The sequence below is a fragment of the Paramormyrops kingsleyae genome, chromosome 20 (assembly GCF_048594095.1).
Source record: "Paramormyrops kingsleyae isolate MSU_618 chromosome 20, PKINGS_0.4, whole genome shotgun sequence".
NCBI classification, from domain to species: Eukaryota; Metazoa; Chordata; class Actinopteri; order Osteoglossiformes; family Mormyridae; genus Paramormyrops; species Paramormyrops kingsleyae.
The window spans coordinates 8,301,583-8,329,035 of record NC_132816.1 but is presented as its reverse complement, the minus strand read 5'-3'; the positions used below and the strand labels follow the sequence as shown (position 1 = coordinate 8,329,035).

Below are 27,453 nucleotides of genomic sequence, written 5' to 3'. Positions count from 1 at the left end.
CTGCGCATTTTCATTTTGTTTCTGCTTTTTCTTTTGCGTGTGTTTTTTTAATTTGCTGCGCATTTTCATTTTGTTTCTGCTTTTTCTTTTGTGTGTTTTTTTAATTTGCTGCGCATTTTCATTTTGTTTCTGCTTTTTCTTTTGTGTGTGTTTTGTCTCTAGGGGCCACCGTACATAATAAACACTGAAAACAATGTGCTGAATTGGCCCATTTAATTTGTTCATATCAGAAAATACAGATTTTGGCAAAGTACTTAATTGAAAAACATGTTAGGTCAATCTAACATTCTTAGTCAAGATATGATAGGATCTGAAAAATATCCATCTGCTTTTTATGTAGCAGCAGAAAAAAACCTAAACCTACAGAAGTGGTGTTTTTAGATTTTAGCATACTGGTTATACCTCAGTCAAAGAAATGCTTCATTATTGGCCATGAGTAATTAAACCACAACTGCTTTGGAAAAGGTTTAGCGCCACCTCCAGTTAAGGTAGAAATGGTAACCAAAGGTATACACCTGCAGTGGCATTACACTTGAATATCCCCTTTTAGCACAGACCGTATTTGTATTATTCATAAAAATAACTAAATTCAATAAGTACTGCACTTCACTGAAGACATTTAGTAAGTTAAAAAAAGACTAAAACTGGGTTTCAAATGTTATGAAGGGTGGGAATTCCATCCACAATTACAAACTGATATGGAATTGTGACTGACAATATACAACAATCTTATCGAGAAGAAAAAAAAAGCGAAAGGTGGTATTGATGAGGGTGTTCATGAGGTAACTGTTTGGGACCTTTATATATGAATAATTACATTGGTTATATACTAAAGCAGGTCTTAGTTCAGGCATGTTATCTCTTCATGAAATTCTTCTCAAGGGCAGCTGGGGTCCGTTGGAGAGAGTGAATGTTCCTCTTCACCCGATCCTCCAGAGAAGAGGCAGCACTTTCCAGCTTCATGTCACTGCCAAGCAGGGAATAGTCATGTGGTTAGCGCACAAGTCTCATTCCAATATTTTAAACATGGCTGGTATAACGACCAAAAAGATGCCCCTTTACACTAAACACATACCTCTTTCCCACTAGTGCCATGCTGATGCTAACTGGGAGCTGATTCTCAGGTGATGCCGAAGTGGCCCAACCCAAGAACCGGACCACATTTCTACTGGTTAAAAGCAAAAGGTCTATTGTCCCATCTGGTGTTTATGTATAATAAAAAAAAAGTGCTGAAAAAGTTACACGCTTTTAAGCATATTCTCCCCTCATCAGCATGGTCATGCCCACCGTGCTTAACCTGAAATCGAAGGCATGGCTTTGCAAGAAGCATAATTCAGAAAACAAGAAATAGGGAATTATTCCCTCAATGACTGTGGCAACAAGGAAAATGTGGAACATGGATTGTTTAATTTACATTGTGATTCTAACTGAAATCTGCAGGAACCCATTTATTTTGAAAATGAAAGCATGGTAGTAGCCTACGATGTTTCTATTTGGTCACTCATGAATATAGGAATCCGTTGACAAAAACAAGATGCCACAGTTGCCACAGTAAAATACAGTGTCTGAAATTTGTGCAGAGTGATGCTGGAATGTTTTTTGATCATGTGTAGGCTAATGCTAATTAAGCGCCTATTCTTAAGAATGCATGAATCAAAACCTTTTCATGGAACATTAGTTAACCACATTACAAAGCATTACTAATTAACATTTATAACTATTTGCTGCATTTTTGCTGTGTAGATTTTGCAGTTGTGGACAAGACAGGCATCACTGGGCATATCCACAAAAAAGCCACTGATTGATCACAGTAGTCCCTGGGTTCAAAATGGACACAGTTCATCCAAAAGCTCCATTTCACCAGTGTCAATCGATTACCTGTATCACCGTCTCTAACATATACTTGGGAAAGCAAGCACCAATCTTCGATTGCAGGGTTGCCAATTCTCACGCATCTAACGGAACATTTACACTTTCAAACTCTCATGCAAGAAATCTTATGGCAAATCTATATTAAATTAGCTAGAAACACCTGGAAGTAATGCACAAACCCTACAGATTATTTACAAGGTAATAAAACTTACATGCGTGTAAATATGTGTACATATTTGCCTCAAACTAAAAATCTCATGGTAGCCAGCTGACCAAAGTTGGCAACCCTGTGATTATGTGTACCCATAAAGAAACATGTTGCAATCACACTTTAGAAGCTGTCTGCCAACAACGAATATAGAATATTGGAGCACTTTCAAGCTTTTTCTGTCCCATGCCACTTTGAGAGATTTTTTCTTGTAGTTTTGGTAGTCTTGTTTTACTTTAATTTTCACCTAATGCTAAGACCAAACATGATCAATCACTGGAAATAAATCCTGTTCTGCTAAAGTTTACAGCGCATGTCCCCATGCACCAAAGACATGGGTTTGCAGTGTCATACCAGCAATTGTATGGCACCAGGTAATCAACACTGGAATAGCGTGGACCCGACCCAGTTCTAAATTAGGCATCGACTGGTAGAAAAGGGCTAACAGATGCACAAACCATTGTAAAGTCAACTTCGAATGTTCAGAAACAAGGTAAGACTCACTGTATGAAGCCAACGTGGCGATCTTGTATCCCATCACGTTCCTTTTCCTCTTCATCTTGACGCAGGTATTTCTGTACATTGCCAATTCTCTCCTTATCACGTTGCCGTGCAAAATCCAGCATCTCGTCTCGCTTCCTCCTCTTCTCCTCCGATGACATCCTGAACACAAAGGAGTAAATGAATAAATGATGATGTTTGTCTGTGAGAGGTAGGGAATAACTTGGATACAAAAGGGTATTAACAAGCTATACTGACGTACTTGGGTCGGATTGTGCCATAGCGTTTGTAAGCACGCTCCCTGTCCTGAGCACTGTTCCTTTGCGCTTGTGCAGGATCACTGGAACATGTAGTATGATTTTTCTGTTCTGCTTTTGGAGAAACAGGGGACTGGCTTGACTTGCCACTAAAAGACTTTCCCTGGTGACAGTCTGTATGATGGCGACTGTTGGCTGGAAACTGGAATAAAAAGGAAAAAAATATTTTTAAATTTAAAGGCCAGTGGAAGAAATATTAAATAACACTTCTCTCTGTGTTTTCATTCAATAATTGCTTTTATGTTCAGTCCCTTCCCGGCCAATTTCAGGTCTGCGTTTACAGTGGTGCCTGCGGTTCACGAACACAATCCGTTCCAAGAAAGTGGTCGTGAACCAATTTGTATGTGAACCAAGGCAATTTTACCCCATAAAAAAAGCATTGAAATTTGATTAATTTGTTGATTAAGCCTACCAAATAATAACTTTTGTTAATTAATATTCTGGTTTTTATAGTAAAAATTTTAAAGAAAAACACAATATAGTGTGGCGACGGGCGGACCGAGGCATCATGGGAGCAGAGAGACATGGAGACTTGCTTGCAGGGGAAATCACGCTCTTTATTAACGGTCCCTAACCCTTGTATTGTTGTTGTTAATGTTAAGCAAAAAAAAAAGCCTCCTGAGATCAAAGGGGGAAAAATATATATTACATATGCATACGTTTGTTTTTTTATATAAATTAACTGGTGGAATGATAAATAGCACACTCCCACATCCTAAAGCCCAAACTGTCCTCATTGAGGAACAACAGGATTTAACAGAGTGGCATGTACAGCACAAGATTTAAACAAAAACAATGCCCTTCACACAGAACAAAATGAATTATTAAAACTCAGGAAAATATAGAAACACTTGTCCTGATTAGGATAAAAACTTGTTTATATCAATTTTTACCTGGTCATAAACTCAGATTACAGTATTTTTAGATAAAAAATGCTACATGCTGTGACACAATGCAGTCATTGTTATTCACTCTGGCAAGTAGTTCTAATCACATGCCACTAACCTGTAGTCCATATCCAGATCTGTGAGTGGAGGAGCTGGCAGGATTTTCCATGTCTCTGTGCAGAGACCTAAACCACAAAAATATATTTTTTTCCTGTTAAGATTTGCAGCAGGTACCACAATCTAACAGGCTAATAATCAATAATATTCAAATGCAGACAACATAACACTTAAAATGCATAATATTCAGAGAACATGTAAACTCCACAGAGAGAGATACAATATATTGCCAAAGGTATTGGGACACCCCTCCAAATCATTGAATTCAGGTGTTCCAATCACTTCCATAGGCACAGGTGTATAAAATCAAGCACCTAGGCATGCAGACTGCTTCTACACACATTTGTGAAAGAATGGGTCACTCTCTGGAGCTCAGAGAATTCAAGCGTGGTACCGTGATAGGATGCCACCTGTGCAATAAGTCCATTCATGAAACTTAACAACAGCAACTCAACAAAGTCGTAGGTCACGTAAAATCCCAGGGCGGGGACAACGCATGCTGAGGCACACAGTGTGCAGACGTTGCCAACTGTCTGCAGTCTCAATAGCTACAGACCTCCAAACTGTGTGGCCTTCAGATTACGCACTGTTCTTGAGCTAGAGAACTTCATGGAATGGGTTTCCATGGCCGAGCAGCTGCATCCAAGCCTTACATCACCAAGCGCAATGCAAAGCGTCGGATGCAGTGGTGTAAAGCACATTGCCACTGGATTCTAGAGCAGTGGAGACATGTTCTCTGCTGTGACAAATCATGCTTCTCTGACTGGCAATCCGACGGACAAGTCTAGGTTTGGTGGTTTCCAGGAGAACAGTACTTGACTGATTGCATTGTGCCAAGTATTAAGTTTGGTGGAGGGGGGATTATGGTGTGGGTTGTTTTTCAAGGGTTGGGCTTGGGTCCTTAGTTCCAGTGAAAGGAACTCTTAATGTTACAAAATTCAAAGCCACTTGGGACAGTTTCATTAGAGACTGTGAGCAAGGCCTTCTCGTCAAACATCAGTGCCTGACTTCACAAATGCTCTCCTGGAAGAATGGTAAAAAATTCCCATAAACACACTCCTAAACTTTGTGGACAGCCTCCCCACTCCATATTAAAGCCTATGTATTAAGAATGGGACGTCATTGAAGTTCATGTGTGTAAAGGCAGGTGTCCCAATACTTTTGGCAATATAGTGTAGCAACTGAAGTTCAACCCTGAAAGTGGAAGGCATTGCGACACACTGAGCAGCCAACAAGCACTGCTACTGTTACCACTAATAATCCAAAACTCAACAATCTATTAGATAATGGACTACAGTACAATAGCCATACTTATGCTGCTTGTGCTTTGACTTTTCCTCAGAGCCAGAGTACTCATCACTTGTGCTGTGTTTCTTGTACTTTTCTTTCCTCTTTTCTTTCTTTTCCTTCTTTCTCTTCTTTTTCTTCTCCTTCTCCAAATTCTGGCGCAGCTTTGAGAAGATAAAAAAATATATATATGCAGTAAGTTTGACAATACGTGTACCATGAATTTCAAAAGCACAACTTGTAAGGCAACTGAAAATGCAAAAAAAGAACAGTAATTTTCATATAATACACACTGCCTCAGCTCAGCTTATTTCTAATATCCATGAAACACATTACATATGCATCCATCCGATTTTCCACTTGTCATCATGACAACTCTGGGTCTACAAAATGTCTGAAAAATAAGGATGTGCTTTAAAAGAGGTCTAAAATTCCACATATTCATGGATGCATTCCTTAAAAAAAAAACTTTTAAAGTTTTAAAACTTTTAAAATTTTTCAGATGTAGTTTTAGAAAATTTAATAATAATGAATCTAAGTTGAGCACAGGTGAAACTCAACCTAAACTGTGACTGTGGTTGTTTGTGTGTACCTACATTTGTATTGTATTTTCACAATAGTTCCATGTGCCTTCCATGCAATTCAGAAAATCTATATCAGTCTAATTGCATTTGCCGGATATGCTTTTTTGGGTTAAAATATTTCACCTTGAGCTGACTTTGCAAAACACAATAATTTTCTGAAAAAACTGTAAAGTGCCATTGACTTACCATTTTTTTGATCATCTTCATTTTAACTGGGTTGGTAAGAATATTTCTTTTTTTCTCCTCCTCTCGTTTCCTTTAAGTATTTCAAAGAACATTTTCACATGCTAAGACAATCAGATTAGCAATAAAGCAATAATAAAGAATTATCTCCCTTGGATCACTTGGCCGTTTGGCTTTATTTTGTGGAATTACATACTGGCTGCTAGCTGGTTTGAACTAACTGGCAGTTAAAAACACATTGAGCTATAAACACATTAATAAAAAGATATAATGAAGCATGCACGGGAACATTCACTTGGTCACAACTGTTTAATTTGTATAACTGAAAAACAACTCTGTAAAACCAAGTATAAATGTTTTTTTTCCTCAGTGAAAAACAACTGAATAGCACAGAAGAATCAATGACTAAGCAAATGACATACCGAATAACAAAGAGTGGGTCCTCCCTGATCTTGGCAGCTAAGTCAAGGGTGGAAGCGGGGAGAGTGGGATTGAAGATGGAGCCTGGCAAAAGGCCAGTCTGGGCACATGGACCACTCTCTTGTTCCTCGTACTGTTGGGTAATTTGCTTGTCAATTGGTCGCCCCAGCAAGTACTCCTCTCTGGACACTTGACCCCCTGGCCCCTGGTACATCCAGTCCAAGCGGTCATCTTTCTTTCTGAAAGTGAACACATGACTGTTAAACCAGGGAATACACTAAACAAGAAATGACTATGAACCTTTTTTCAGAAATTCAGGGGCCTACTGACAAAGATCAAAGGTGAAGCCTTTCACCGAATAAAGATATAAACATTAGCAGGTACCTAAGAGCACCCGTCTCCTGTGCATATCTAGTTATCTCCTCCCGAGCTCTCTCCTCTCGCAGCTCCTTCTGCAGCTCTTCAATCTTCTTGCGCTCTGCTTCATGTTGTTGCTCAGCCTTCCACACACGCTCGATATTCTTCAGAGTTTGTGGATGCCAGCTCTTTTTCAAGTTCTGAAAGAAAACGGATAACAGAACCTGGATTAATGCTAACTGAATTAACAGGCCATTTCAGCATTTTCCTTCCCTTTTAAAATTTGCGCTCAGAATCAGAAAAATGCACAAAAACATAAGCTGTCTAGTAAGTCAGCAACTCCGGAGAAGATGGCACTCTAGGTCACCTAATGGCTTGACCAGCCCTGTATTTGGTAGACTAGAGAGTAGGGTTAGCCAGTGTCCCTAGAGCAATTAGAGTTAAGGGCCTTGCTTAAGGGCCCAATGGCACAATCATTCAGCCAGCCAAAAGAATTGAACCGTGATGTTCCAGTTACAGGCACACTAACCTGTGAAAAGTCCATTTGAAAATCAAAGTAATTTCTGTGCATTTGTACAAATGATAAAAAGTATTATTATATCCAGGGGTGCACATAACTGGTACGCAAGTACGCATTCACCTTTAAGAACTATACGTGCGACAATCGATTGTTTGTGAAAGTGCAAATGCATACTTATTTTATGTGAATTTTCGCTGCTATGACAAGAAAATATCTTACATTTTAACCTGTATACCGTAAATGAAGTAGATTTAGCATATAAAGATTACAATACATTATATTTGTATATTTTGTTTTCATAGCAGCGCAAATGCACATAAAATAAGTACGCATTTGCGCTTTTACAAACAATCGACTGTCGCACATATCGTTCTTAAAGGTGAATGTGTACTTGCGTACCAGTTATGCGCACCCCTGATTATATTATTTTCACCAGTTGCTGGCAATACTGTTTAAAAAAAGAATCACATGTAACCATCTCCGTTACTATGAATCTGCACATACATACATCCACAGGTGTATAAATCTAAAAAACTCTCACAACGCATCACGAAGGAGTTAGTGGACTCTACGATTGTGTTAGGCCTATTACTTGCTGTCAGATAAATTTGTATAAAGAACAAAAAAGGTAAGTGCAATGGAACTGTTTGTTCCACAGTCCTCCAAATTTCTAATTTCTTTACACGGTTGAGTATGCCGACCATCAAGCAATTATATTTCCGGTCATTTTGCCCAACATTACCATCAAAGAGTTATCCAGTTGATTAGTGCTGGTCGAAATTAAATATCTGGCAGACTTTCGAAAACCATCGCTCATGAATTTAATTCTAGCATATACGTCTATTTATAAGCGTATATTAAAAAGTGTATAACCGTAACGTTGTGCAAACAGGACATTCCGTTGTCGTGTTCCAATATAGGCTGTTCAAATCACGGGCAAAATACCGGATATTTTCGAGAATATAGGCATGTTTTTTAAAGAAGAAACAAACCTTTATAGGGCAGGTATTACTGCCAGCATATTTCTGAGAATTACGATCAGGTTGAAGCAATGTTGGGTTAAGTAACCTTCAGCAATTTTGTAAAAAAGACCACTCAACTCGGACTCCCTGAAGACAAATACGGTTTATATGTAACAAAATATCATATTTTGATAAGAAAATATAACAATATTAGATACTTACTAAGTCTCCACCTCCCATGGTAAAACAAATCCTTGCTGACTTGATCCAGAAAATGAAGATTTTTCTAGTACTTCCGTTTTCCCTACTTCTGTTTGCAAGCAAGCAGGGGGAGACTTCCGGTCGCTATTTCCGCTTATTGTGTCAAAATAAAGGTTTGGTTTTCATACGCGATTAATGCATTTAATTGTAAAATATATGCAAGAATATGCTGTGATATATATACGTCGCCAAATTTTATCATAAATAAAAGTAAATGTATTAATAGATCAAGAAAATTGTATATTTAGCTTATTTTATACCTAAATATTAAAAAAATGTTTTTTTTATTATACAATTTCCTTACTTTAAATACGTGTTAAATACCCTAAATGAAAACGTATGAGAACTGCACAAAAATTTACAGCAAATTTTGTTTCATAAAGGTGACAAAGGGAAAAAAGGGTAAAAGGGAACAGAATATTGGATAGTACCACCTTCTCCTCAGCCCTCAAAAAAGTCTGTTTAAAACTTTAATAATCTTAATTATTTAATAATTAAGATTATTATTTAATAATAGTACAGTACTGTACTATTTAGTACAGTATATGCTTTTCTTGTTTTGTCTGGTTCATTTTGTGTTTAAATGCTAAAAAAACATATTTCAGTGTAAAATATGGAACAGAACTTCTGTAAGACTTGTCTAAAGTGTCAATATCTGGTATTGGTAACATAACCACACATGCTAGGTACCAATGTGAATAACTAAATTATGAATTCAATTTATTTTTATATAGCACTTTTCACGAGAGAGTTATCCCAAGGCACGTTACAGGAATGTGTTGCGAAACATTACATTAGAGAGAGTAGTAGAGAATGGGGAAGAGGAAAGAAAGAAATGAAATAAAGAAAGCCAGATGACAATGGAAGAGAGGAACCAAAGACAGAAAAAAAATGAGGTCAAATGGCTGCCCAACCAATGTTAACATTATTAAAAACAGAAAAGAGTGGACTGGCTTGCTAAAAGCAAGGTCTAAGCTGTGATTGAGGCCAAGTCCATCAATGAGTCTGTTCTCCACATTGGCCTGTGTATTATCTGACACCGATCAACATATTGATAAGAATTAGTCAAATACGATTTAAACCACTTTGACACCGTTTTACACAACCCAACCTCAAATTTAAGTCTTTGTAATAGGACAGAATGGTCAACCGTGTCAGAAGCAGAACAACCCAACCTCAAATTTAAGTCTTTGTAAATAGGACAGAATGGTCAACCGTGTCAGAAGCTGCACTGAGGTCCAGAAGCATTAACACAATTGCGCTGTCAGAATCAGTTGCCGTTGTTATGTCATATACGACTTTAGTCAAGGCAGTTTCAGTGCTGTGATCCGGGCAGAAGCCAGACTGGAAACAATCCAGTATGTTGTATCTCCCCAAGTATGAATGAAGTTGAGCAGCAACTATCTTCTCCAGAGCTTTTGACAAAAATGGTACGTTAGAGATAGGTCTGTAATTGCTGAGGTCCTGTGGATCTAAACTTGGCTTCTTCAGTGGTGGCTTGATTACTGTTACTTTAAGTTGGTCAGGCCCATCACCTGATAATAAGGACGTATTCATTATGGCAGTTATGGTCTTGCCAGAACTCCCAGGGATTCTTTAGGAAGCTTAACAGGGTTTGGGTCCAGTGGACCAGTGGTTGGTTTAATCTTAATTATAATAGTTTTTAGCTCTTGTTCATTAATCAATTCAAAGACATTAAGGGTGTGTTCTGCCTTGAACTGAAGTTAATTGTGAGCCATTGAAACATGTTTGAAGTCTAATGTTTGTAATTTTATCATTAAAGAAGTTCATAAAATGTCAAAAAACACGGTATCCGAAGGGGCGAGCAAAGAGAGTAGTCAGGACCTAAGCAAGAGTTCAAAACCAGAAGACAAACAAAGTACGAAAAGGGGCAAAGCAGAAAATCAGAAACCGGGAAACCAAACAGTCATACACAAGAGTCAATCAGAAAACAGCAAACCAACACCGCAAGAGCTCGAGCTAGATGCGATCAGCAGGCTTTATCCTTGTCGACCGGAATACAGGGCCAGGTCAGAAGGCGCAAGAGGCGTGGCTGGGAATCGAGAGGCGGGCTGATGCTGCAGCAGACGAGTGGAGCGAGTAGAACATGGGGCAGAAGACTGAAGTGTCCTGTACACCTTCCCAAAGTACTTACGGCATGTAACAATATCTACAATGATATATTACATTTGGAATGTGTCTTGTCTCACATTGTCCCACAACGATATTAAAATAGTGTAGTAATAATAGCTACTTTATTGATTCCTGTGGGGAAATTGTCTTTATGCCTCCCTCAACTTGCTCTTTTTTTTGCAGAGTTGTTTGTGAAGGGCAGCAACCTGTAGCAGTGCCCAGGGAGCTGGGGGTTAAAGGCCTTGCTCAAGGACCAGCAGATGTGCTGAGGCTGGGTTTGAACCGGTGGCCTCCTGATTACAGGCACACCGTTTCACCGTTTCAAAAGTGTTCAACTTTCATGCAGGCCTATGATGTTAGGCTACCTTTGGTGACATTCCCTGTCATAGCTTTTAATCATTCTACAAATAAAACCAAATTCCAGTGAAGTCTTGTGTGATTAGGCTGTTTTTTTTTTTTTTGCGGGGGGGGGCATGGGCACTGTTTATGCATAGGGCCCAGAATTTGGTGCTACGCTCCTGGCAGTAATACAGTCTCACAAGTTCTCATCAATGGAACAGCTGCTGTTCTCCCTCTACTGGTAAGTCAGGGAAGTGAATTGGCTACACTGCCAAAGAATTCTCCAAAAAACAGCTGCCTATGGACAACCAAGCAGTCACTCTCATAGAGCCTTCACATACACATTTATAACATCCTAGAATGGAAGTTGTAGGACTGTCGGGACAGCTTATTTATAATAACTTGTATATTATGTACATTTTTTAAACTGAGAATAATTGGAGGAAAATAAGCGACTTGGAGGAAATTAATTGTTTTCATATATTTGTAATTTAAAAAGTCCTTACAACAGTGGATATGATAATGTTTAGAAATAGGTTAAATGTTCCAATGCAGAGTCGTGATGGCAGCCCATCCCTCTGTGGCCTAGTGGGCCTTCGGAGTCCGTCATTTTGTTTGATCTTTCCACATAGCCACCGGATTTCCTTCAATAGCAGGGAGAAAGCCCCCAGTGGGTAGAGGGCAAAGGTCGGGGTAGGGCAAATGCATTTCATAGGCTTATAACATATACACAAGCCATGCTGGTAGATTTTTATGCAAGGCACCTAATAATATTAATAATCGTCATCATCACCACTTAAGTTTAAAAATTATTTGCATGTATTAATATTTCTAATTTGTACTCACTTGTACTGGTAAGTATTTTAAAGGAACAAAGCAGGAGGCCTCTAGAAGCTGGAACTGGTGAGTCGCTGTCCTTAACCAAAATGAGATCTGACTTTAATTAGAGAAAAATTAATGAATTTCCCCAATAAAAATATCAAGTTTTGTGCATATGTAAGACGTTATATTAAGTATGTGGTGTAATATGACATAATGAAATATTCAGAGTGGCAATTTTTCTGACTTTGGTACTGCTGGTATGTTTCAGAGTGTGAACAGATGTTGCTATTCTTTACAGATGTTTTGTGTGATACTCATAGATCCTTGGTCTATGATTTATGAAGACATTTATGAAGACATTATGAAATGGCATTTGCTGTTGCTGTTGCCAAATCATTCTTGTGGCAAATCTCATAAGAGCTGGTTTATGTTCCAGTACAAGGAGAAATATGAAATACTGGACAGCTCATGTTTCAGCCTTGGTCTGAATAGAAACACTTGTTTTTCCAGATTTTCTGGTTTGAGATTATTAAAATACCCTATTTATCTTTATACATAAATAGTGGGAGCAGGAAAAGTACTCCTTTAGTGTCTATGACAAATTCAAGCATCCTGCTATAAGATCACTGTGATTATTTCTATAATTTATGAGCAGATATCAGTCCCGCATTGCTTAAAATACTCACAAGACCAGGTCAGTACTCTAGGTTTACACACCTGTCTTTGCAACTATGTGCCAGTCAAGTGAATACAAAACGTCTTGTGTAAGAATTCACTGCAGTAAACTACTGACTGCTTAGTTTAATCATCACACATTGGACTGTTTTGGATGTTTATTTTAGAGTTTTTCCCGTTGTGCTGGAAGAAAGACATAATAGGCCTACGACCAAATTTTGACCGAGCTGTTTCAAACATCCACTCACTGCTTCTAAATGAAAACAAACCAACCAAAACAATATTTCATGTCATCATTTGTATCATATTTTAAATGCAAAATATGGATTTATTTTGGAGCTATGTGTCAGGTAAGGAGAGAAGCACAGATCCAGTAATGCGAGAATTGCTGAACTTTAATACAAGCAGTGACAGAACAGAGAGAAAGCTTCCCGCTACCCCGGTTAAAGGAAGCGCCGCCTTCCTAGGAAGAGGAACGACTGTGTCGAGCAAGGGAACTTCTCTCCGGGGGGGAGCCGTGGAGAACAAAACCAGAATCGTAGGGCGAGAATCGAAGTCGGTAAACAGGCGGGGAGGTCAGCAGCCAGGGAGTCAGTCCGACGGAGATTCACAGGACGGCGGGACACGAGGAGAGCAGGACACAGGGAGCCGGACTCAGCAGGACAGGTAAGTCAGGGACGGGTTCTGGGCTGTGGAGGGAAGGCACAAGAGGTAGAGGTCCAACAACAGGTAACTGGGAAAGGTACAGGAGATTGGGGAGACGGAAGACAAGTAATCGCTCAGCACGGCTTCTTTTCATCGGCTCAAAACTTCGCATTTGCATGCTGACAGTTCTCCCCTTTTAACTGATCCTTCATCCGTGGAGAAGGAGCTACACCAGTCCGGTCCCGCCCCCCGTGGGCGTGACACTATGGAGTTATTTTCATGGACATATTTACATGGAAGCTAATTTGATGAATACATGTGTCTGCCACCCCTCCATAGATTTAGCTGATCAGGGGGCGGAAGCAAATTTCATGAGGGTTCAAACTAGTAATTTTACTACCAGGCTCTGTGGCTTGATGGTAGAGACATTTTTTTCACTATGTGTTACTGTGGGCCTGATGATGTCTGTGGAACCTGGCCTCGATTCAGTCACAAAGGCTGGGTCATTTTCTGCATCAATGTCCCTCAATCCTGGTCATTGGGACAGTTTGCTGCTTGTCCAGATGCTTCAGTTACACAAAAAAAAACACTGTTTTTTTTCAAGGAGTGAAACATGTTTAGACATTTATTCTCATTGTACTTATTCCTAGGAATGATTTAACTCATTTAATAAATTATTGTTACACATAGTAACATATTCAGTTTTTACCATATACCTATGCACAATACCTCAATCACCCCCGATTCATTTGGACAGAGGCGGACATTTCAGGTCCAGAAAGTAAAAAATCCAGACCAGGATTTTGTTTCAACCAACCAGTTGAGTACTCTGTGACTGCGACCCTTTATGGTCAACTGGTTGGTTGAAACAAAATCCTGGTTTGGATTTTTACTTTCTGGACCTGAAATGTCCAAATCTGAATATGTATGTCAGATGAATTTAACAATTTAAATGAGTTCAACATTTTACATGGTGGGACTTGATGAACTGATAATTTAATTTCAGCTTAACCATTCAATGGGACCTGCCATTCCATGTGTGAAAATCTACATCACACCGTTGGTAGCTCTAAATCTGTTGTTTAGATTCTTGTGCTGGGGAGGCAACCAGACCAGACGATAGTCAATGAGAAGCTCATTTAGCTTGGGAAACCTGCCATTTGACCATGCTAGACACAGGTGGCCCTCAGATGCCATTTCCTTAATGGATTTTAAAGAAGCTAATTGGACTGCATAACAAACCTTATTGCTTGCAGACTAATAACAGGACATACTTCCAATTCAAGCAACAAATGTTCATGTTTAAAAATACAAGGTAGTAATTATTGTTCTACTTATACGTATATATACATATACATATAGAGCAGCATATTTATAGATTACACTTTCCTGGAAAAATATTAGCAGTCTATTATTTTATTAAACTGCTAAATGATACTTTCTGGGTCGGGTGTCAGTTTTTGGAAGTAGACATACAGGTACTGAGGGAATAAACTCCGAAGAGACAGAAACTGAGTTTGAGGTGTCCACTGGGCCACATCTGGCGCTGTTACCTTAGAGACCCACTTTAGTAATGTGACCATTCCTATCCAATGCCTGGCAGGTTCAGCTCCATCATCTGTAAATTTTTGGCTTGTGGGAGTTTTACTTACACAAAAATGTTCTGAGGGTAGAACAAAAAATATATATATATTGGTTCAGAGCAATAACCAATCAAATTGCAGAGGAGGTGGGTCCAAGCAACTAATGGAGGCAGGACCAACCAATCAGATGTCTTAGTCTCGCCTCCTCCAGTTGCTTAGAGCAAGTTTTTTGGATGTGTCTGCAACTGAAAGGTATAACTATAAGATGTAATCTGTGTATTTAATTTTTTGAAACTTATTTTGGATTAATGTTTTTATATTTTGTCATAAATGATACTTAAATGACAATGGTGAATAATAATGGGTTCCTACACTTAAGTAAAGACTGTTTCAAAGTTCAAGGTTACTTTATTGTCATCAGCAGCTTCATACCTGTACAAAGAGTGATGAAACAGCGTTTCTCCGTGGCCCCAGTACAACATATAGTAACATACAGTACACTTAACATCATAGTAACAGGGCATGCAAGGTGCAGTAAATAAATAGTGCAGAGATGTAAACTTCGTATGATCTGTGCAGTTGCGCAAGGCAGTTGGCAGTTTGAGAAGCTTGCACTGATGTTTGTACTATTCATGGTGAAATGGCAGCCTGTTCTGAGTGATACTGATGGGGCCTTATGGTCAGAATGGGGATATGAGTCTTATACACCATTATGAGTCTTGTCCTGTCTGCACGTGGGGTTAGCTTACACTGGTGCCTGTGAGGTCACATGCGAGCTGATTTAAAGACTCTTTTTATGGATGCATTTAACCCATCTGTTATTCCTGAGTAAACCATAAACTGGAGCCCCACCAAACAGGTTTAGGTGACAGTCTGTGACAGAGTGCATATTTTCCAGTGTCACACTATCTTTAAATTATTACAGTGTCATTCTTTAAGCTATTTATGCGATTGTAAAGTTATTAGCTTCACATCAGTATGCCTGCTGGACAGCTGGTAAAAATAATTTGGCCGTGTCTGAGACAGCAACATAACAACATATCTGAACCTAAGGGGATTAAATATGTCATGCATAGACTTTACAAAGGTGTACCTTATTATATTGTTGATAGAGGGCTTTTTGTGTTGAAGGGTGCTTATGGAAGTAGTTTTGTTTGTAAATTAAATAGTGCCTTACCTGGGAATTCCCACTTTGGATCCCAGTTGTGCATTTCATAGCTTACAAAGTATGCCCATAAAACTTGATTTACCACTGTTCATTCTCCTGTTCAATGTGAGACGGGGACATCCTTGAAACCTCTCTCCAGACACCAAAGTATGCAGGAACAGCAGGCTGCTAATAAATCCAAGGCTCATATTTGTATCATTAGCTTTGCCAGATGTCCCAATATCCGGTGATAAGAGTAAATTTTAAACGTGACCCTGAAAATATATCAAACCGTGTTTCTCAACGTGTCCTAGTAGATGGAGTGTTTAATGAACAGGGAAAATCTAGTGTACAGCTAAGGAGTATGTGCTAGGAGTTAGCAGGCTGCTTTGTACTGTGTTCAGCCACAGTGTGTAATTTGAAAATAATTACCATGGTTTTTATTGCCCAAAGGATGCATTTCATGCTTGTTCTTCAGTGATATAAGAAACTGTTTTTGAATTTATTAGATGTGGGGCATCTACACACCTACACACATTTATAGATGTAGGCCTCAGGCGAGACCGTGTGTTGGTGCATCAGCTGTAGGCCAGTGTCTGCCTGACTCTGGGTTGATGTTCTAACATGTCAGGACTTCACAATGCTTCCAGCAGTACCTTCCCAACAGCAATACAGAATGAATAAACGAAGGATTGACCCAAAGACTTCCATGTTCTCAGAACTTTTGGTGAGAAAAAAACACTATGTAACACAAAAAGTTTATGCGTGGCCATTACCTCTGTTCAGATCATGAAGGGTTAACCATGAAAATCACACCGAAGCTGATAATCATGTACCTGGTTCTTCCACAAGTTGTCACTGAATTAAGTTTTTTTTCTGGTGTCACCTACAATACTTATTCTGTTTTGATATTGTTATTATGTTGAGTATTTTAAAACTAGATTTTTGTTAGGAAGGGGAGAGGTCAGATTTTATTGCTGCTTTGGTGTAAGAAGGAGTAAAAAAAATGTCCACTGCAGTAAGTGAACGCAGTGTGATGTGAATGCAGTGTGATGTGAATGCAGTGTGATGTGAATGCAGTGTGATGTGGGGAACTGGCTTTAAAGCCTCCCTGGGTAATTTGAAAGCCATAAAAATGTGAGAGATGGACAGAAAGTTTGAAGGCGCTCGCTAGGCCCTTCATGTCAAACAAGGAGCGCTAATCACAGCAGAAAGACTCAAGTGCTGTTGTTTTTAGGGCATGCATGCATTTCAGAATCGACCAGGGGAAAAGGGGGGAAGTCAGGCCATTGGTGAAAAAGCACGTGTGTAGACAAACAGTCAGGCGGTGGCCACGAGACCTAGCATGCTGGGCTACACACCTTTAGCATGCTCAGACAGAGACAGGAAGGCCTCCAAACCCAGGCGAAACACGTAGTAACTGTTTTCTTGGTTAATGATGCGTCGGAATTGGAAAAAAAGTAAAATGATTAAATGCGAAAATATATATACGTGATGTAATGATAGCATTGTCTAAATACCCAAAGCTTAAGACTTTCACAGCACGTGTGAAGAAGTAGTTGTATTTCCTACATCAGAATTCCCCGTCCCACTCTGTGTTCCGGTGTCCCAAGTCCCGTATTTCTTCAGATTGACAGTAACATCCCTACTCCTACTAATAGTAATTGTTCTATTACCAGTGTATTTTATTCTAATTAATTCAATGTGCTACCTGTGAAAGTTTATTCCTTTGCTCTTTTGACACCTGATTCAAAACAATGCGTCTGCAAATCGGTCCTTGTTTAATGATGTCATGGGTAGGAGTCCATATTGTTGAAATCACAACGTAGAGACTCGACTTGTCTGTCTTTTACAGATTGTTGGTCTTTGAAGACATTATTAGTATGGAATTTCAACTGCAAAGTGTACTTTAATTAATAATAAGCACTTTCTGAGTATCTGCAATATTAATATTTATTTAGTATGAATGTTTTGTAAAGAAAGCCAAATAATGTGGGGCCCCATAGGATGGGAAATCACATTTTAGCTGGTTTTAGTAGCATATTTCCTACTTTGCGATAGCCTTTTGTTCCACCATACGGCCCCACATCAGGATTAGGTTTAGGCTAGGGTTAGGAAAAAGTATGGCAGTTCCAGGAATCAAAATGTGTTTTTGTGATAGATCTGGGGCCCCATAGGACGGGAAATCACACTTTAGCTGGCTTTAGTAGCATATTTCCTACTTTGCAATAGCCTTTTGTTTCACCGTAAGGCCCAAAAATAAGGTTAAGGTTAGGGTTAGGCTAGGGTTATGGTTAGAAAACGTATGGCATTTCCAGGCATCAAAATGTGTTTTTATGTTAGATCTGCGGTCCTAATCACACTTTAGCTGGCTTTTGTAGCATATTTCCTGCTTTGCAACAGCCTGTTGTTTCACCCTAAGGATCCAAATTAGGGTTAGGGTTAGTGCTATCAATTAGCACTACGGTAGCATAACTTGACAAAGTAGCTCAAATCGTCAGAACACCGGCTTGGCATCGGGCATAGGAATTTTTCTGATAGGCTGATGGGCAAAGGCGCACAGATTTTTTTGAGGGGCAGGTGCTCGAACAGGGGGCATGGCCAATCGGTTTTTACGCGATGGAGGGGAGGGGCACACTTCGATGAATATTCGCGACGGGGTGGGGGGGGGGTTTCTCGGTACGTTGTGCTTTTATAGAAAAAGGGCACTTGGAACATCACGGGAGAATATCTCTCTTCCCCCACCACCGTGCACTTGCCTGCTGTTGGATATGTGGGTTGGCAAAATTTTACCATGGGAGCCCATCATCCAGGACCTATTTTTGATCCCAGTCCCGCGCCGATGACATTTTTTCCTCTTTATCTAGATTTTATTTGTGTGCGCGTCAGTGTATGGTAATACTTCGTTTTCATTTAATGTAGAATCGGTGTGTTTTTACCGAATACATTTCTTGGGTATCGAGCTGGCTGTCCCTCTAGTTTTTTTTTAATGTATTTTTAGTTACTAACCTTGATGCACCACATTCATGTATTTAGTTTAGGTGGGAAATACAGTGAATAAACCTTAAAGTCCTGTTATTCCCATATTTGACCATTAGATGGGGTAGTAAACACGAGTAAAAGCATAACACCGCTCAAAACGACACAGCATTAGCTACACTGTTGTGCAATATTAACGATCTAAGCATTAGTAATCTGACCAAAAAACACAACGCTAACAAATGAAATTATTAATCAATATATAGATATTTTAACTTAAGACACGTTGTTCTTTTGAATACTGTATTTATATTTTAAAAACACCCTACTCTAAAACACTTTACTTTGTTTCAGCCTCAAATTTCGTGTAAATCTGCCAGTAAATTTCATTACCCGCATAGCCAACACGGCTCGACCTTTTCTTAGGCTATTAAATTTACATCTTGTTGTGTGTAAGATTTAATTTCAGGGTCATAAGCAGTTCTGGAGATATAAGGCAGGAAGAGTGGATGAGCCCCTGCTTATAGATACTGTATTGAGGAAGAGTTTTGGGAAATGTTTATGAAGACACAGCGAGGACATTTTTGGGAGGATGTACGGTCACAGTTGAGGAGAATACTAGGATATAATTTGCCCAAGACTTTTGAATCATTATATTTGGGAAATTTGAACAGAGAGGTGGTTTCTGGCAATAACATATACTTGAAAATTTTACTAAAAGCGGCCAAAAAGTCAGCCACCAGGAGATGGTGTAAAGAAGAGCCTCCCACCGTGGATAACTGGAAGGACACTGTCGAGGAGATATTTGACTTTGAAAGACTTACGCACAAAGTAAGGATTCAACAAACGGTTTTTGTGGAAAAATGGGCCAAGGGGACCACATGTAATTCTCTTCTCGGAGGCACCATTGGGGATATGGAAATCTAATGTTCAGAGTTGTATGCTCGATTTATGCGTGACACTGGTATGATTACTTGTTTTTGTCTTTGACTTATTTGTTTGTATTGTTTGGAAAATTAATAAAAAATTTAAGTTATATAAATAAATAAAAACAAACTACAGCGAGGGGCGGATGTCTGAGGGTGCAGCTCCCAGTGCGGCCCGTTAGATAGCGGGTCTTAGATAGTGGGTCTTAGATAGCGGGTCTTAGATAGCGGGTCTTAGATAGCAGGTCTTAGATAGCAGGTCTTAGACTTCACTGTGCCCTTGATATTTTAGTGATGTTGATGAATATGATCCCGAGATCTGGGAAGTCGGAGTCTGGTTTTCCGTCGCCGCGAGTTACGGACCCCGAAGGGCATTCGGTGATGATGTCAGCAACAAGGCAGCCAGGCAGTTATTAGTTCAAGGAGGGCCCGGGGTGGGATGGGGTTGGAGCACCACAAATGGGATCTGGAGACATAGTTGGAAAGCATGGAAGACACCCCCTTGCCTGGTGGGGTGGGGGGGGGGGGGGGGCTGCCAAGGAACAGTCCAGGTCAGAGTGGCAACGGCACGGCTGCCAGGGTGACAGAGAAGTTGAAGATATGCAGTGATACAAAAGCAGAAATAACCATCTCCGTGTCATTTAGCAGGGGATTGGGGTCAGACCAGAAAGGAGGCAATTAAAAAACAGTTTCACAGGGTTCCAGTACCTTCCATTTTGTGTTTACAGGATCATGAATAAACAGGTAGTATGTTTACAAAAGAGCTTCTGAGAAACACGTGCAGAACAGGCACAGCTACCAAACACATGCAGCGGCACCACCTGCCCAGTCAATCCCAGCAGTCAGACAGGGATGAGGCCAAGGAAGCAGGAAAAGGGATTAGACTCACCCCCACATGGCACGTAACTAAAGCTGGGGATCCTGGGAGACGGCGGAGGTGGAGCGGGCCGGTAAAGGAAGCCGAGGTGGTGGGGATCGAGGCAAACGGAAACGAACGTGGATCATGTTGATTCACGGCCTCTTATTGACTCCAGCAAACCGCAGACACTGAATCCAGCCAGTGGAATCACAGATCTGAGATGGCAGGTTTAAAAGGATGGGCAACCAAATGCGTGCAATTACTGGAAATTTAGTCCATCTCGGCATGTACATACCAGACCAGGGCTGTGTCCATGTGGCGCCCAAGGCTAGTTTCACCCACGGGAACCCCCCCCCCCCCCCCCACCCCAAACAAAGTGGTCTTGGCTTGCTAATCCACACCCCTTTACTCCCACCTTTGTCGCCCAATGGTTTGACCCACCCTGTACTGGACTTTGATGCTGAGATCTGATATTTTTGTATTTTCCCTCTGGGTGGCATAATGATTAAGGAACTGGGCTAACTCACAGGCATGGCACTACCACCTTAAAACACACAATGCATAAATAACCATGATTATTGTATTTCAAATTAATTTATGAACCTGTAAAATAAATAAAGCATTTGTTCAGGAAATAAATTATGGTATTAATAATGGTGATGAGGCACAGGGAGACAAGGCAAGGCTGATGATGGAGATGATGAATCGTTTGAATGAAGAAACTGGAGTAATCAATACAAATTTTGAAAATACATTTGCAGCTAGAGGGTAAGCGCATGTGAAAATTCTGATATATGGATGTTAGATGGAAAATAAAAGAGGATTTATTTTTGGACCTCTTTAACTGGGTGGGTATCAAGACTTTGCAGTTGCCAGATTAGAAAAGTACACTAATTTTTGACTACTAGGTATCATCCACGATTCGTGGGCCAGAAATTAGACGTATTACGGTATCCGAATTAAATATTATTCTTGATAATCAAAATTAGTTTAATTTACAACGCGAAACCCAGCACTAAGAACGAGATATATTTTCAGAAATTAACAACAAAGACATTGTCACAGGTGTTATACTACCGATCTTCCACGGTCCCGCGCTGTTTCCCAAGTAAATGCAATATGAATCGATTGTTTCTTGATGACATAATGGTCCTGATGTAGTTAGTGTCGCCGCCTGCTGGACAGTATGTTACATCTTTCAATTACGTCAGATAAAGGTCCGGTTTATTTGAGGTACCAAACGATAATAAAAACGTGTGATATAAATATATGTTAGAGTTGCACAAGACTCAGCGTAAATGCCTTTACAGATTGCACTTGCCCTTCACGTTTAGCCTTTGATTTACAATTCAAAAGCTGTTGGTAGGGATAGTACTGAGAGACATAATGTAATGAAAGACAGTGTATATATCGGCGAATTAAAACGATGGTAATAGTAAAATGTGAATGCTTTGGGTACAGTTCATAACCATAAAAACGTTTTGTAATTTTATTGCTACCACATGCCATCCAAGCAGGTGTTTTATATTGAATAAAGTAAGTCATATTATAAATATTAAATTATCCAAATTGCATTTCAATCTTTGGCTTGACAGACGTTGAAACCACAGTGTGCTGTAGTTTTTTATTTTAAAGTCACATATAACAACAGTTCGATTTTATATGTTTTAATCTGGTATTGAAAACCTCTAATTTGTCTTTACAATCTAATTAAAGACGATTGGCGTTTGTGTGAATATATAACATTGTAGCAGCCACACTGAATAAACCATACACCGCTGTCCGTGGTCCTGGATCAGTCGTATCCGGTGTCGTCATTCGTACAATGTTGTATCAGCTCTGGCAGAAATAGAGCACAATGTTTTCTCCCTTAGAAAACGAATGTGACTGAACATAATGTACTTTCCAGAAACGCTAACTTTTTTTTTCTTGAGGCATTGTTTTCTTATATCAATAGATTTTTTTTTAATCATAGCCTAAGATTAATTCATTCACTTTTAAAACAATTGCTTGACTGTGTGTGTGTGTATGTATGTATGTATGTATGTATGTATATATATATATATATATATATATATATATATATATATACACACACACATACATATATATATAAATAAAATCTTCCTTCTGCATTTAAATGAACTTTTTTCACTTGGAACTGCCTTGCGGAATGACAGTATCTATGCAGGTCTTCTGTATTAGACAATCATCGGCCAACTTCATACCCAATATAAAGACACAGGGGACTTGGAGTGTATCCCAACTAGTAGAGTGGTACACCCTGGACGCCATTCCAAGTCAACGCAGGACACAAACTATGGGAAACCTAAAGCTGCGAGTTCGCCTAATAGCATGCTTTTGGACTGCTGGAGAGAACCTCATAGAGATCATGCAAGCGCTACACGCGCGTAGCGGAGGTGGGCTTTGAACCCCCAACCCTACAGGTACAAAGCAGCGGCAGTCCTACCCGCAGAGACACCGTTCCACCCTTTGTAGCCTCCTGTTTGTTAATTTAAGCATATGCCTGTTTCTCTTTGAAACACCCACGGTATTCACGGGGGTACTGGAAGAGAGAATGGGAGAAATATTCACTGCACACGGTTTATCAACAAGTGACGGACCAAATCCTCTAAATTCACAGTGACCGCTGGCTGCGAACATCGCGCCGATCGTTGTCAGGGTCGTTATTATAAAACGCCTATAAAGCGAAATCTGAAGCCGTCCATCACGGCGGCTCCTGGCGAGCGTCTTCAATGAATGGGGAGAGCGGCGAATTGGCAGACGGGGACGCGCGTACGAGAGAGATGGGCTCGTACTTTCATCAGTGTCTGTGCCCCCGTGCACGAGCCCGGAGGGAGAGGTGTGCGCGGCGTGTATAGAGGGGAGGCGCGCTACCAGCCCGCTGAAATAAGGGAAGGGAGAGACACGGCGATCACATACGGTGAGACCCCATTCTCAAATGAGTAAGCGCGCCTCCGTTCGGGGGAAGGTACGCGCTTGAGGGGCTGCGGTCCCATTGACTGTTCCGTCTCCCAGGCAGCAGGCAGCATCATCAGCAGCAGCGCGGAAGGAGAACTGCACGGTCTCCGCCTTAACCATCAGCCAGCGACCGAGCCCGAACACGGAGAAAGGGACAGCGCCGATCAGCCAACCCGATCAGGGCTCCCTCAAGCCTATATATCATCTCCTGGCGCTGAGATGCGCTGCCAGTAACTTGAGGTGGAGGGGAGAGGCGGACAGGCGGGGGGTGGGGGGGTGAGAGAGAGAAGAGAGAAAAGCCGAATAGAAACCAAAGCACGGCCGTGGGTGCCCGCAACCATGAAAGGCTTGCACTATACCAGAGAGCTGCGGCTCTGCCCGTGGACTATGTCGTGAGGAGTGCCTTTCGACGCTCGGCTTTTGGTCACGAAAACGACACGCCAAGGAGGGGTAAAAAATGTCCGCCTCTGTGGGGCCCCAAGGCGGCCCTCGCCCACCCACCGCGCCGATGAGCATGCCCGATATTCCGGACCTCAGTCACCTCACGGAGGAGGAAAGGAAAATAATAATGGCAGTGATGGTTCGACAGAAGGAGGAAGAGGAAAAAGAAGATGCCATGTTAAAGTAAGGGGAAGTCATTTCCGTTCGCACTGCCATTCAAAAACTGTTGTGTCTCTGTCCAAAAGGCAGGTTAGTTCCCATCCGCCATCATCTGAGCTATTTCTCCAGTTTGTTAACAATTTCACCTGATTTCCTCTGTGCCGATTACAACACAATCTTTGCTGTAACGATGGTCTGCTCAGACGCACGGTGCATAGCGTGAGCCGGTAACTTCCCAGGCTTTAAGATTTCCGTAATGATTCAGTTAAATTAATGCGAACACACAAGCCGGCTCAGCTCTGTGATTTGCGCGATCGGAGGAGCCCCATGGTGACCCCTGGAAGGATTCCCTCGATTGTTAAATGCATCGCCGAACAGGGGTAAAGCGACACATGCGTGCACTTTAAATCCAGCCCCGACATACGTTTCACGGAGAAAGGCAAAGGCTCCGCTTGGTTGAGAAGGAGCGAGCTTTTGCCTGAAATGAAGAGAGTCGGATACAGTTACAGGTGTAACTTGGGTATATCTGAAAAGAAGGGGTGTGACAGGGAAGGGGGAATGACCAAAAACAACAACAACAACAACAAAACATCAGCAAACAATCAATAACAATCGATGCATTTGTCCCCCTCGATTACACTAATGGTTAGATTTCGCTACACCTCTTCATTCCCCCTGTATCCGACACGGAGCATGATGATCGTCGCGTCCTCTCTCATTACATCTCAGCACCGCTCCCCGAAGCAGCAGGTCTATCAATGTAGGGAAAATCCCCACAAATAGCGTTTCAAAATAAAAGGGGCGGCTTTGTTTAGGCCACTACGTCCCAAATCGTTTTGTTCTGCTGCACGGATATAGTGCATTTTTGTAATCAAATGCCCCGAAGTGGATGCCGTTTTCCTCCATCAAGGAGCGGGGTGTGGCTGATCGTTTCAGTCCGCCGTAGGCCAGCACTTCTCCGGTTAAACATGTGGAAAAGAGCACTTAAAATGTCATTTAGACAATACCCACCCGTTTCATTTTTCAAAGGATGATTTGATTTGGGATCGTTTCGAAAGCTTTTTTTTGTGATCGGTTTGTGTCAGTGGCCGTTGTCCCCATCGTCGTGTTATACACACTCACCGTCTGGTGTCTTCCCATCAGAAGCGGAAAATCGTTTGACTTGGCATCGTGACCGAATGTAAAACTGCATTTAAACTCCTGGCATACGTTTCCCAATAAATACAGCAGAACAAAACGCATTTATTCAGCTGTCAAACAAAGCACACCGTTCAGGTGGTAAAGCATATGATAGACTAACATTTATACAGATCCGATGTGTTTTGCGTCGATTTTCAGACAGGAATGAAGTACTACGGTTCACTATCGAATCAATATTTTAAACGGGTTTAACCATTTAATGTTAATCAAGAGATTCAATTAAAATTTCGCTGAATTAATTTTCTTGGCAGTCATACCTTTGTATAGGTAAAACTTCCCATCTTATTTAGCTCGACGTGCAATAGCGTCACCAGCAGGAAATACCGTATTACTCCCATGGCTGAGCAACAGGATGTCAACTCGAACATATTGTTCTGTAAATATTATCTCTACACGTACACGTCGCAAATGATTAATAAGAACGATGCTAGTGTCGCGTTAAATACGCGTTATCTGCTGGATGCGATTGTACGTCCTTTATAAGGCATAATTATAATGCCTCTCGGATTGGTAATCGGCTTCATTAAGAGACGAGGAAGGAAGGTGATTTTAAAGCATCGTGCTCCCTGCATGCAACAGAACATAGACTTCAATATATAGTACTATGAGAGGGCATAATGGAATTTATGCAATTTCCTGTGGCCACACTGCTGGCACCCGTTGGTGTGAGGGCCGGAGGTGGGATGTGCTTGAGTGTTACTCATCACGGCCCTCAAAAGTGTAGCTAACCGCGACTGCCCCGATAACCGCATGGCACGGGCGTCCGTGGTGTGGTCAAGGTTAAATTTGACTCCGGGCTGTTCGTGACCAGCCGGTCAGTACGAAAGTCTTTCCTCAGCTGTCTTCAAGTAGCTTAAGTATTCCGACATTCATGTATTGAATACGAGGCGATGTTTGTTTTTTTTTTGTTGTATTTATTCAGCCCTTGGCCCTTTTGCCTGATCTGTGCTATGGCTGCGTTCACTGTATACTCAGGGATGACACCCTCGTGCCGGCGTCCTGGGTGTCTGCGGAGCCGGCCCCTCACACGGGCACTCAGCGCAGAGCGTTGGCGGCTTCTGAGCCACTGCCAGTGGACGGGCGGGCGTCCGGGGGAGAGTTGTCCATTCCGGCTGTCGGCATACGTTAAGGGGTTTCTTCTGGCATCTGTGAAGACGCCTATCATCTTCCGATTGCCGGGGAGCAGAGCGGACAAGTTCGAATGTATAAATGGGAAGCTTGAGACACTGATCGGGGAGGGGGCGTCTTCAAAGAAGCACCCCCTCTGTCCTCTGAGTGGCTGGGAAGACCAAGCAGCTGCTTCTGGGAGCTGGGAGGCTGGTCCTGATAAGTCATCTCACTTCCCTTTTATCTCCTCCCCTTAAGAGCATAGGCAGTTCTCCAGAGCTATTACCTGGCCCAGGTCCTGGGAGTGGGGTTAATGATTACCTGAACAGGAAGCTGAGGGGACCAGGCCCCAGCCAGCCTGGCCTCTCTCCTTGCCTGGCCCCAAAGCACAGTGGTGCTTCTTCTCCCTTCACTTGGCTTCTGCAAAAGGTTCCATCCTTACTGGGAGCTGGGAGGGAGCAAAAACATGGACCGACTGTGGATCCCCAAGGACCGGATTGGGATACATTTCTCTAATACACTATCTGAGACAAAAATGAGAGGGAACTCCTGGTTTCCAGGTAGACTCCCCTATCAAACATCATGTCACATATATAATTATGAGCAAATGTTACTTTAGGCTATCTGCTCATGTCTGGTAGAAAGCTGGTGATGTTCTGCTGTACCTCATCCCTACAGCATTAGTGATAACCAGGGCTGGGTTGGTTACCTTCTAATTCTGCATTCCTGGTTCTGTGTTGAGAGCCACACGGTTCCAATATGAATCCTACGTTTGCGTATTTTGTAGGTACCCATGTGCTAACTGGCAAGTTCCGTGGCTTTTGCCCGTGTTTGATTTGCAAGCATAGTGGCAGGAGCTTATACAGAGGTGGGACTCCAAGGGCACTGCCCCCAGCTGAAAGCTGATTGGCCCCCTCCCCTGTCACTCACGGATGTAAATCCTATAATTGGCTAATGATAGGGTTGGCGACTCTGTATAA

General features: G+C 41.3%; 2 protein-coding genes across 7 annotated transcripts in view; one reads left to right on the top strand and one right to left on the bottom strand.

The window, feature by feature from the left end:
- Positions 1–196: 196 nt before the first annotated feature.
- Positions 197–8,538, bottom strand: cwc25 (CWC25 spliceosome associated protein homolog). The gene is made up of 9 exons (XM_023825146.2): positions 8,438–8,538; positions 6,761–6,933; positions 6,379–6,615; positions 5,960–6,029; positions 5,214–5,353; positions 3,904–3,970; positions 2,844–3,040; positions 2,585–2,743; positions 197–967 (listed from the first exon to the last, which is right to left on the bottom strand). Exons 1-9 carry the CDS (start codon positions 8,453–8,455, stop codon positions 856–858), a joined length of 1,173 nt encoding a protein of 390 aa, XP_023680914.2. The 5' UTR covers positions 8,456–8,538; the 3' UTR covers positions 197–855.
- Positions 8,539–23,833: 15,295 nt separating this feature from the next.
- The window catches only part of LOC111850774 (regulating synaptic membrane exocytosis protein 1-like), a 72,640-nt gene continuing 69,020 nt past the window's right edge, over positions 23,834–27,453 (top strand). For all 6 annotated transcript variants that reach the window (XM_072703285.1, XM_072703286.1, XM_072703284.1 and 3 more), the window contains exon 1: positions 23,834–24,190. In XM_072703285.1, the coding sequence (XP_072559386.1) occupies positions 24,024–24,190 (167 nt within the window). In that variant the 5' untranslated portion in view covers positions 23,834–24,023. The remainder of the gene's footprint in view (positions 24,191–27,453) is intronic.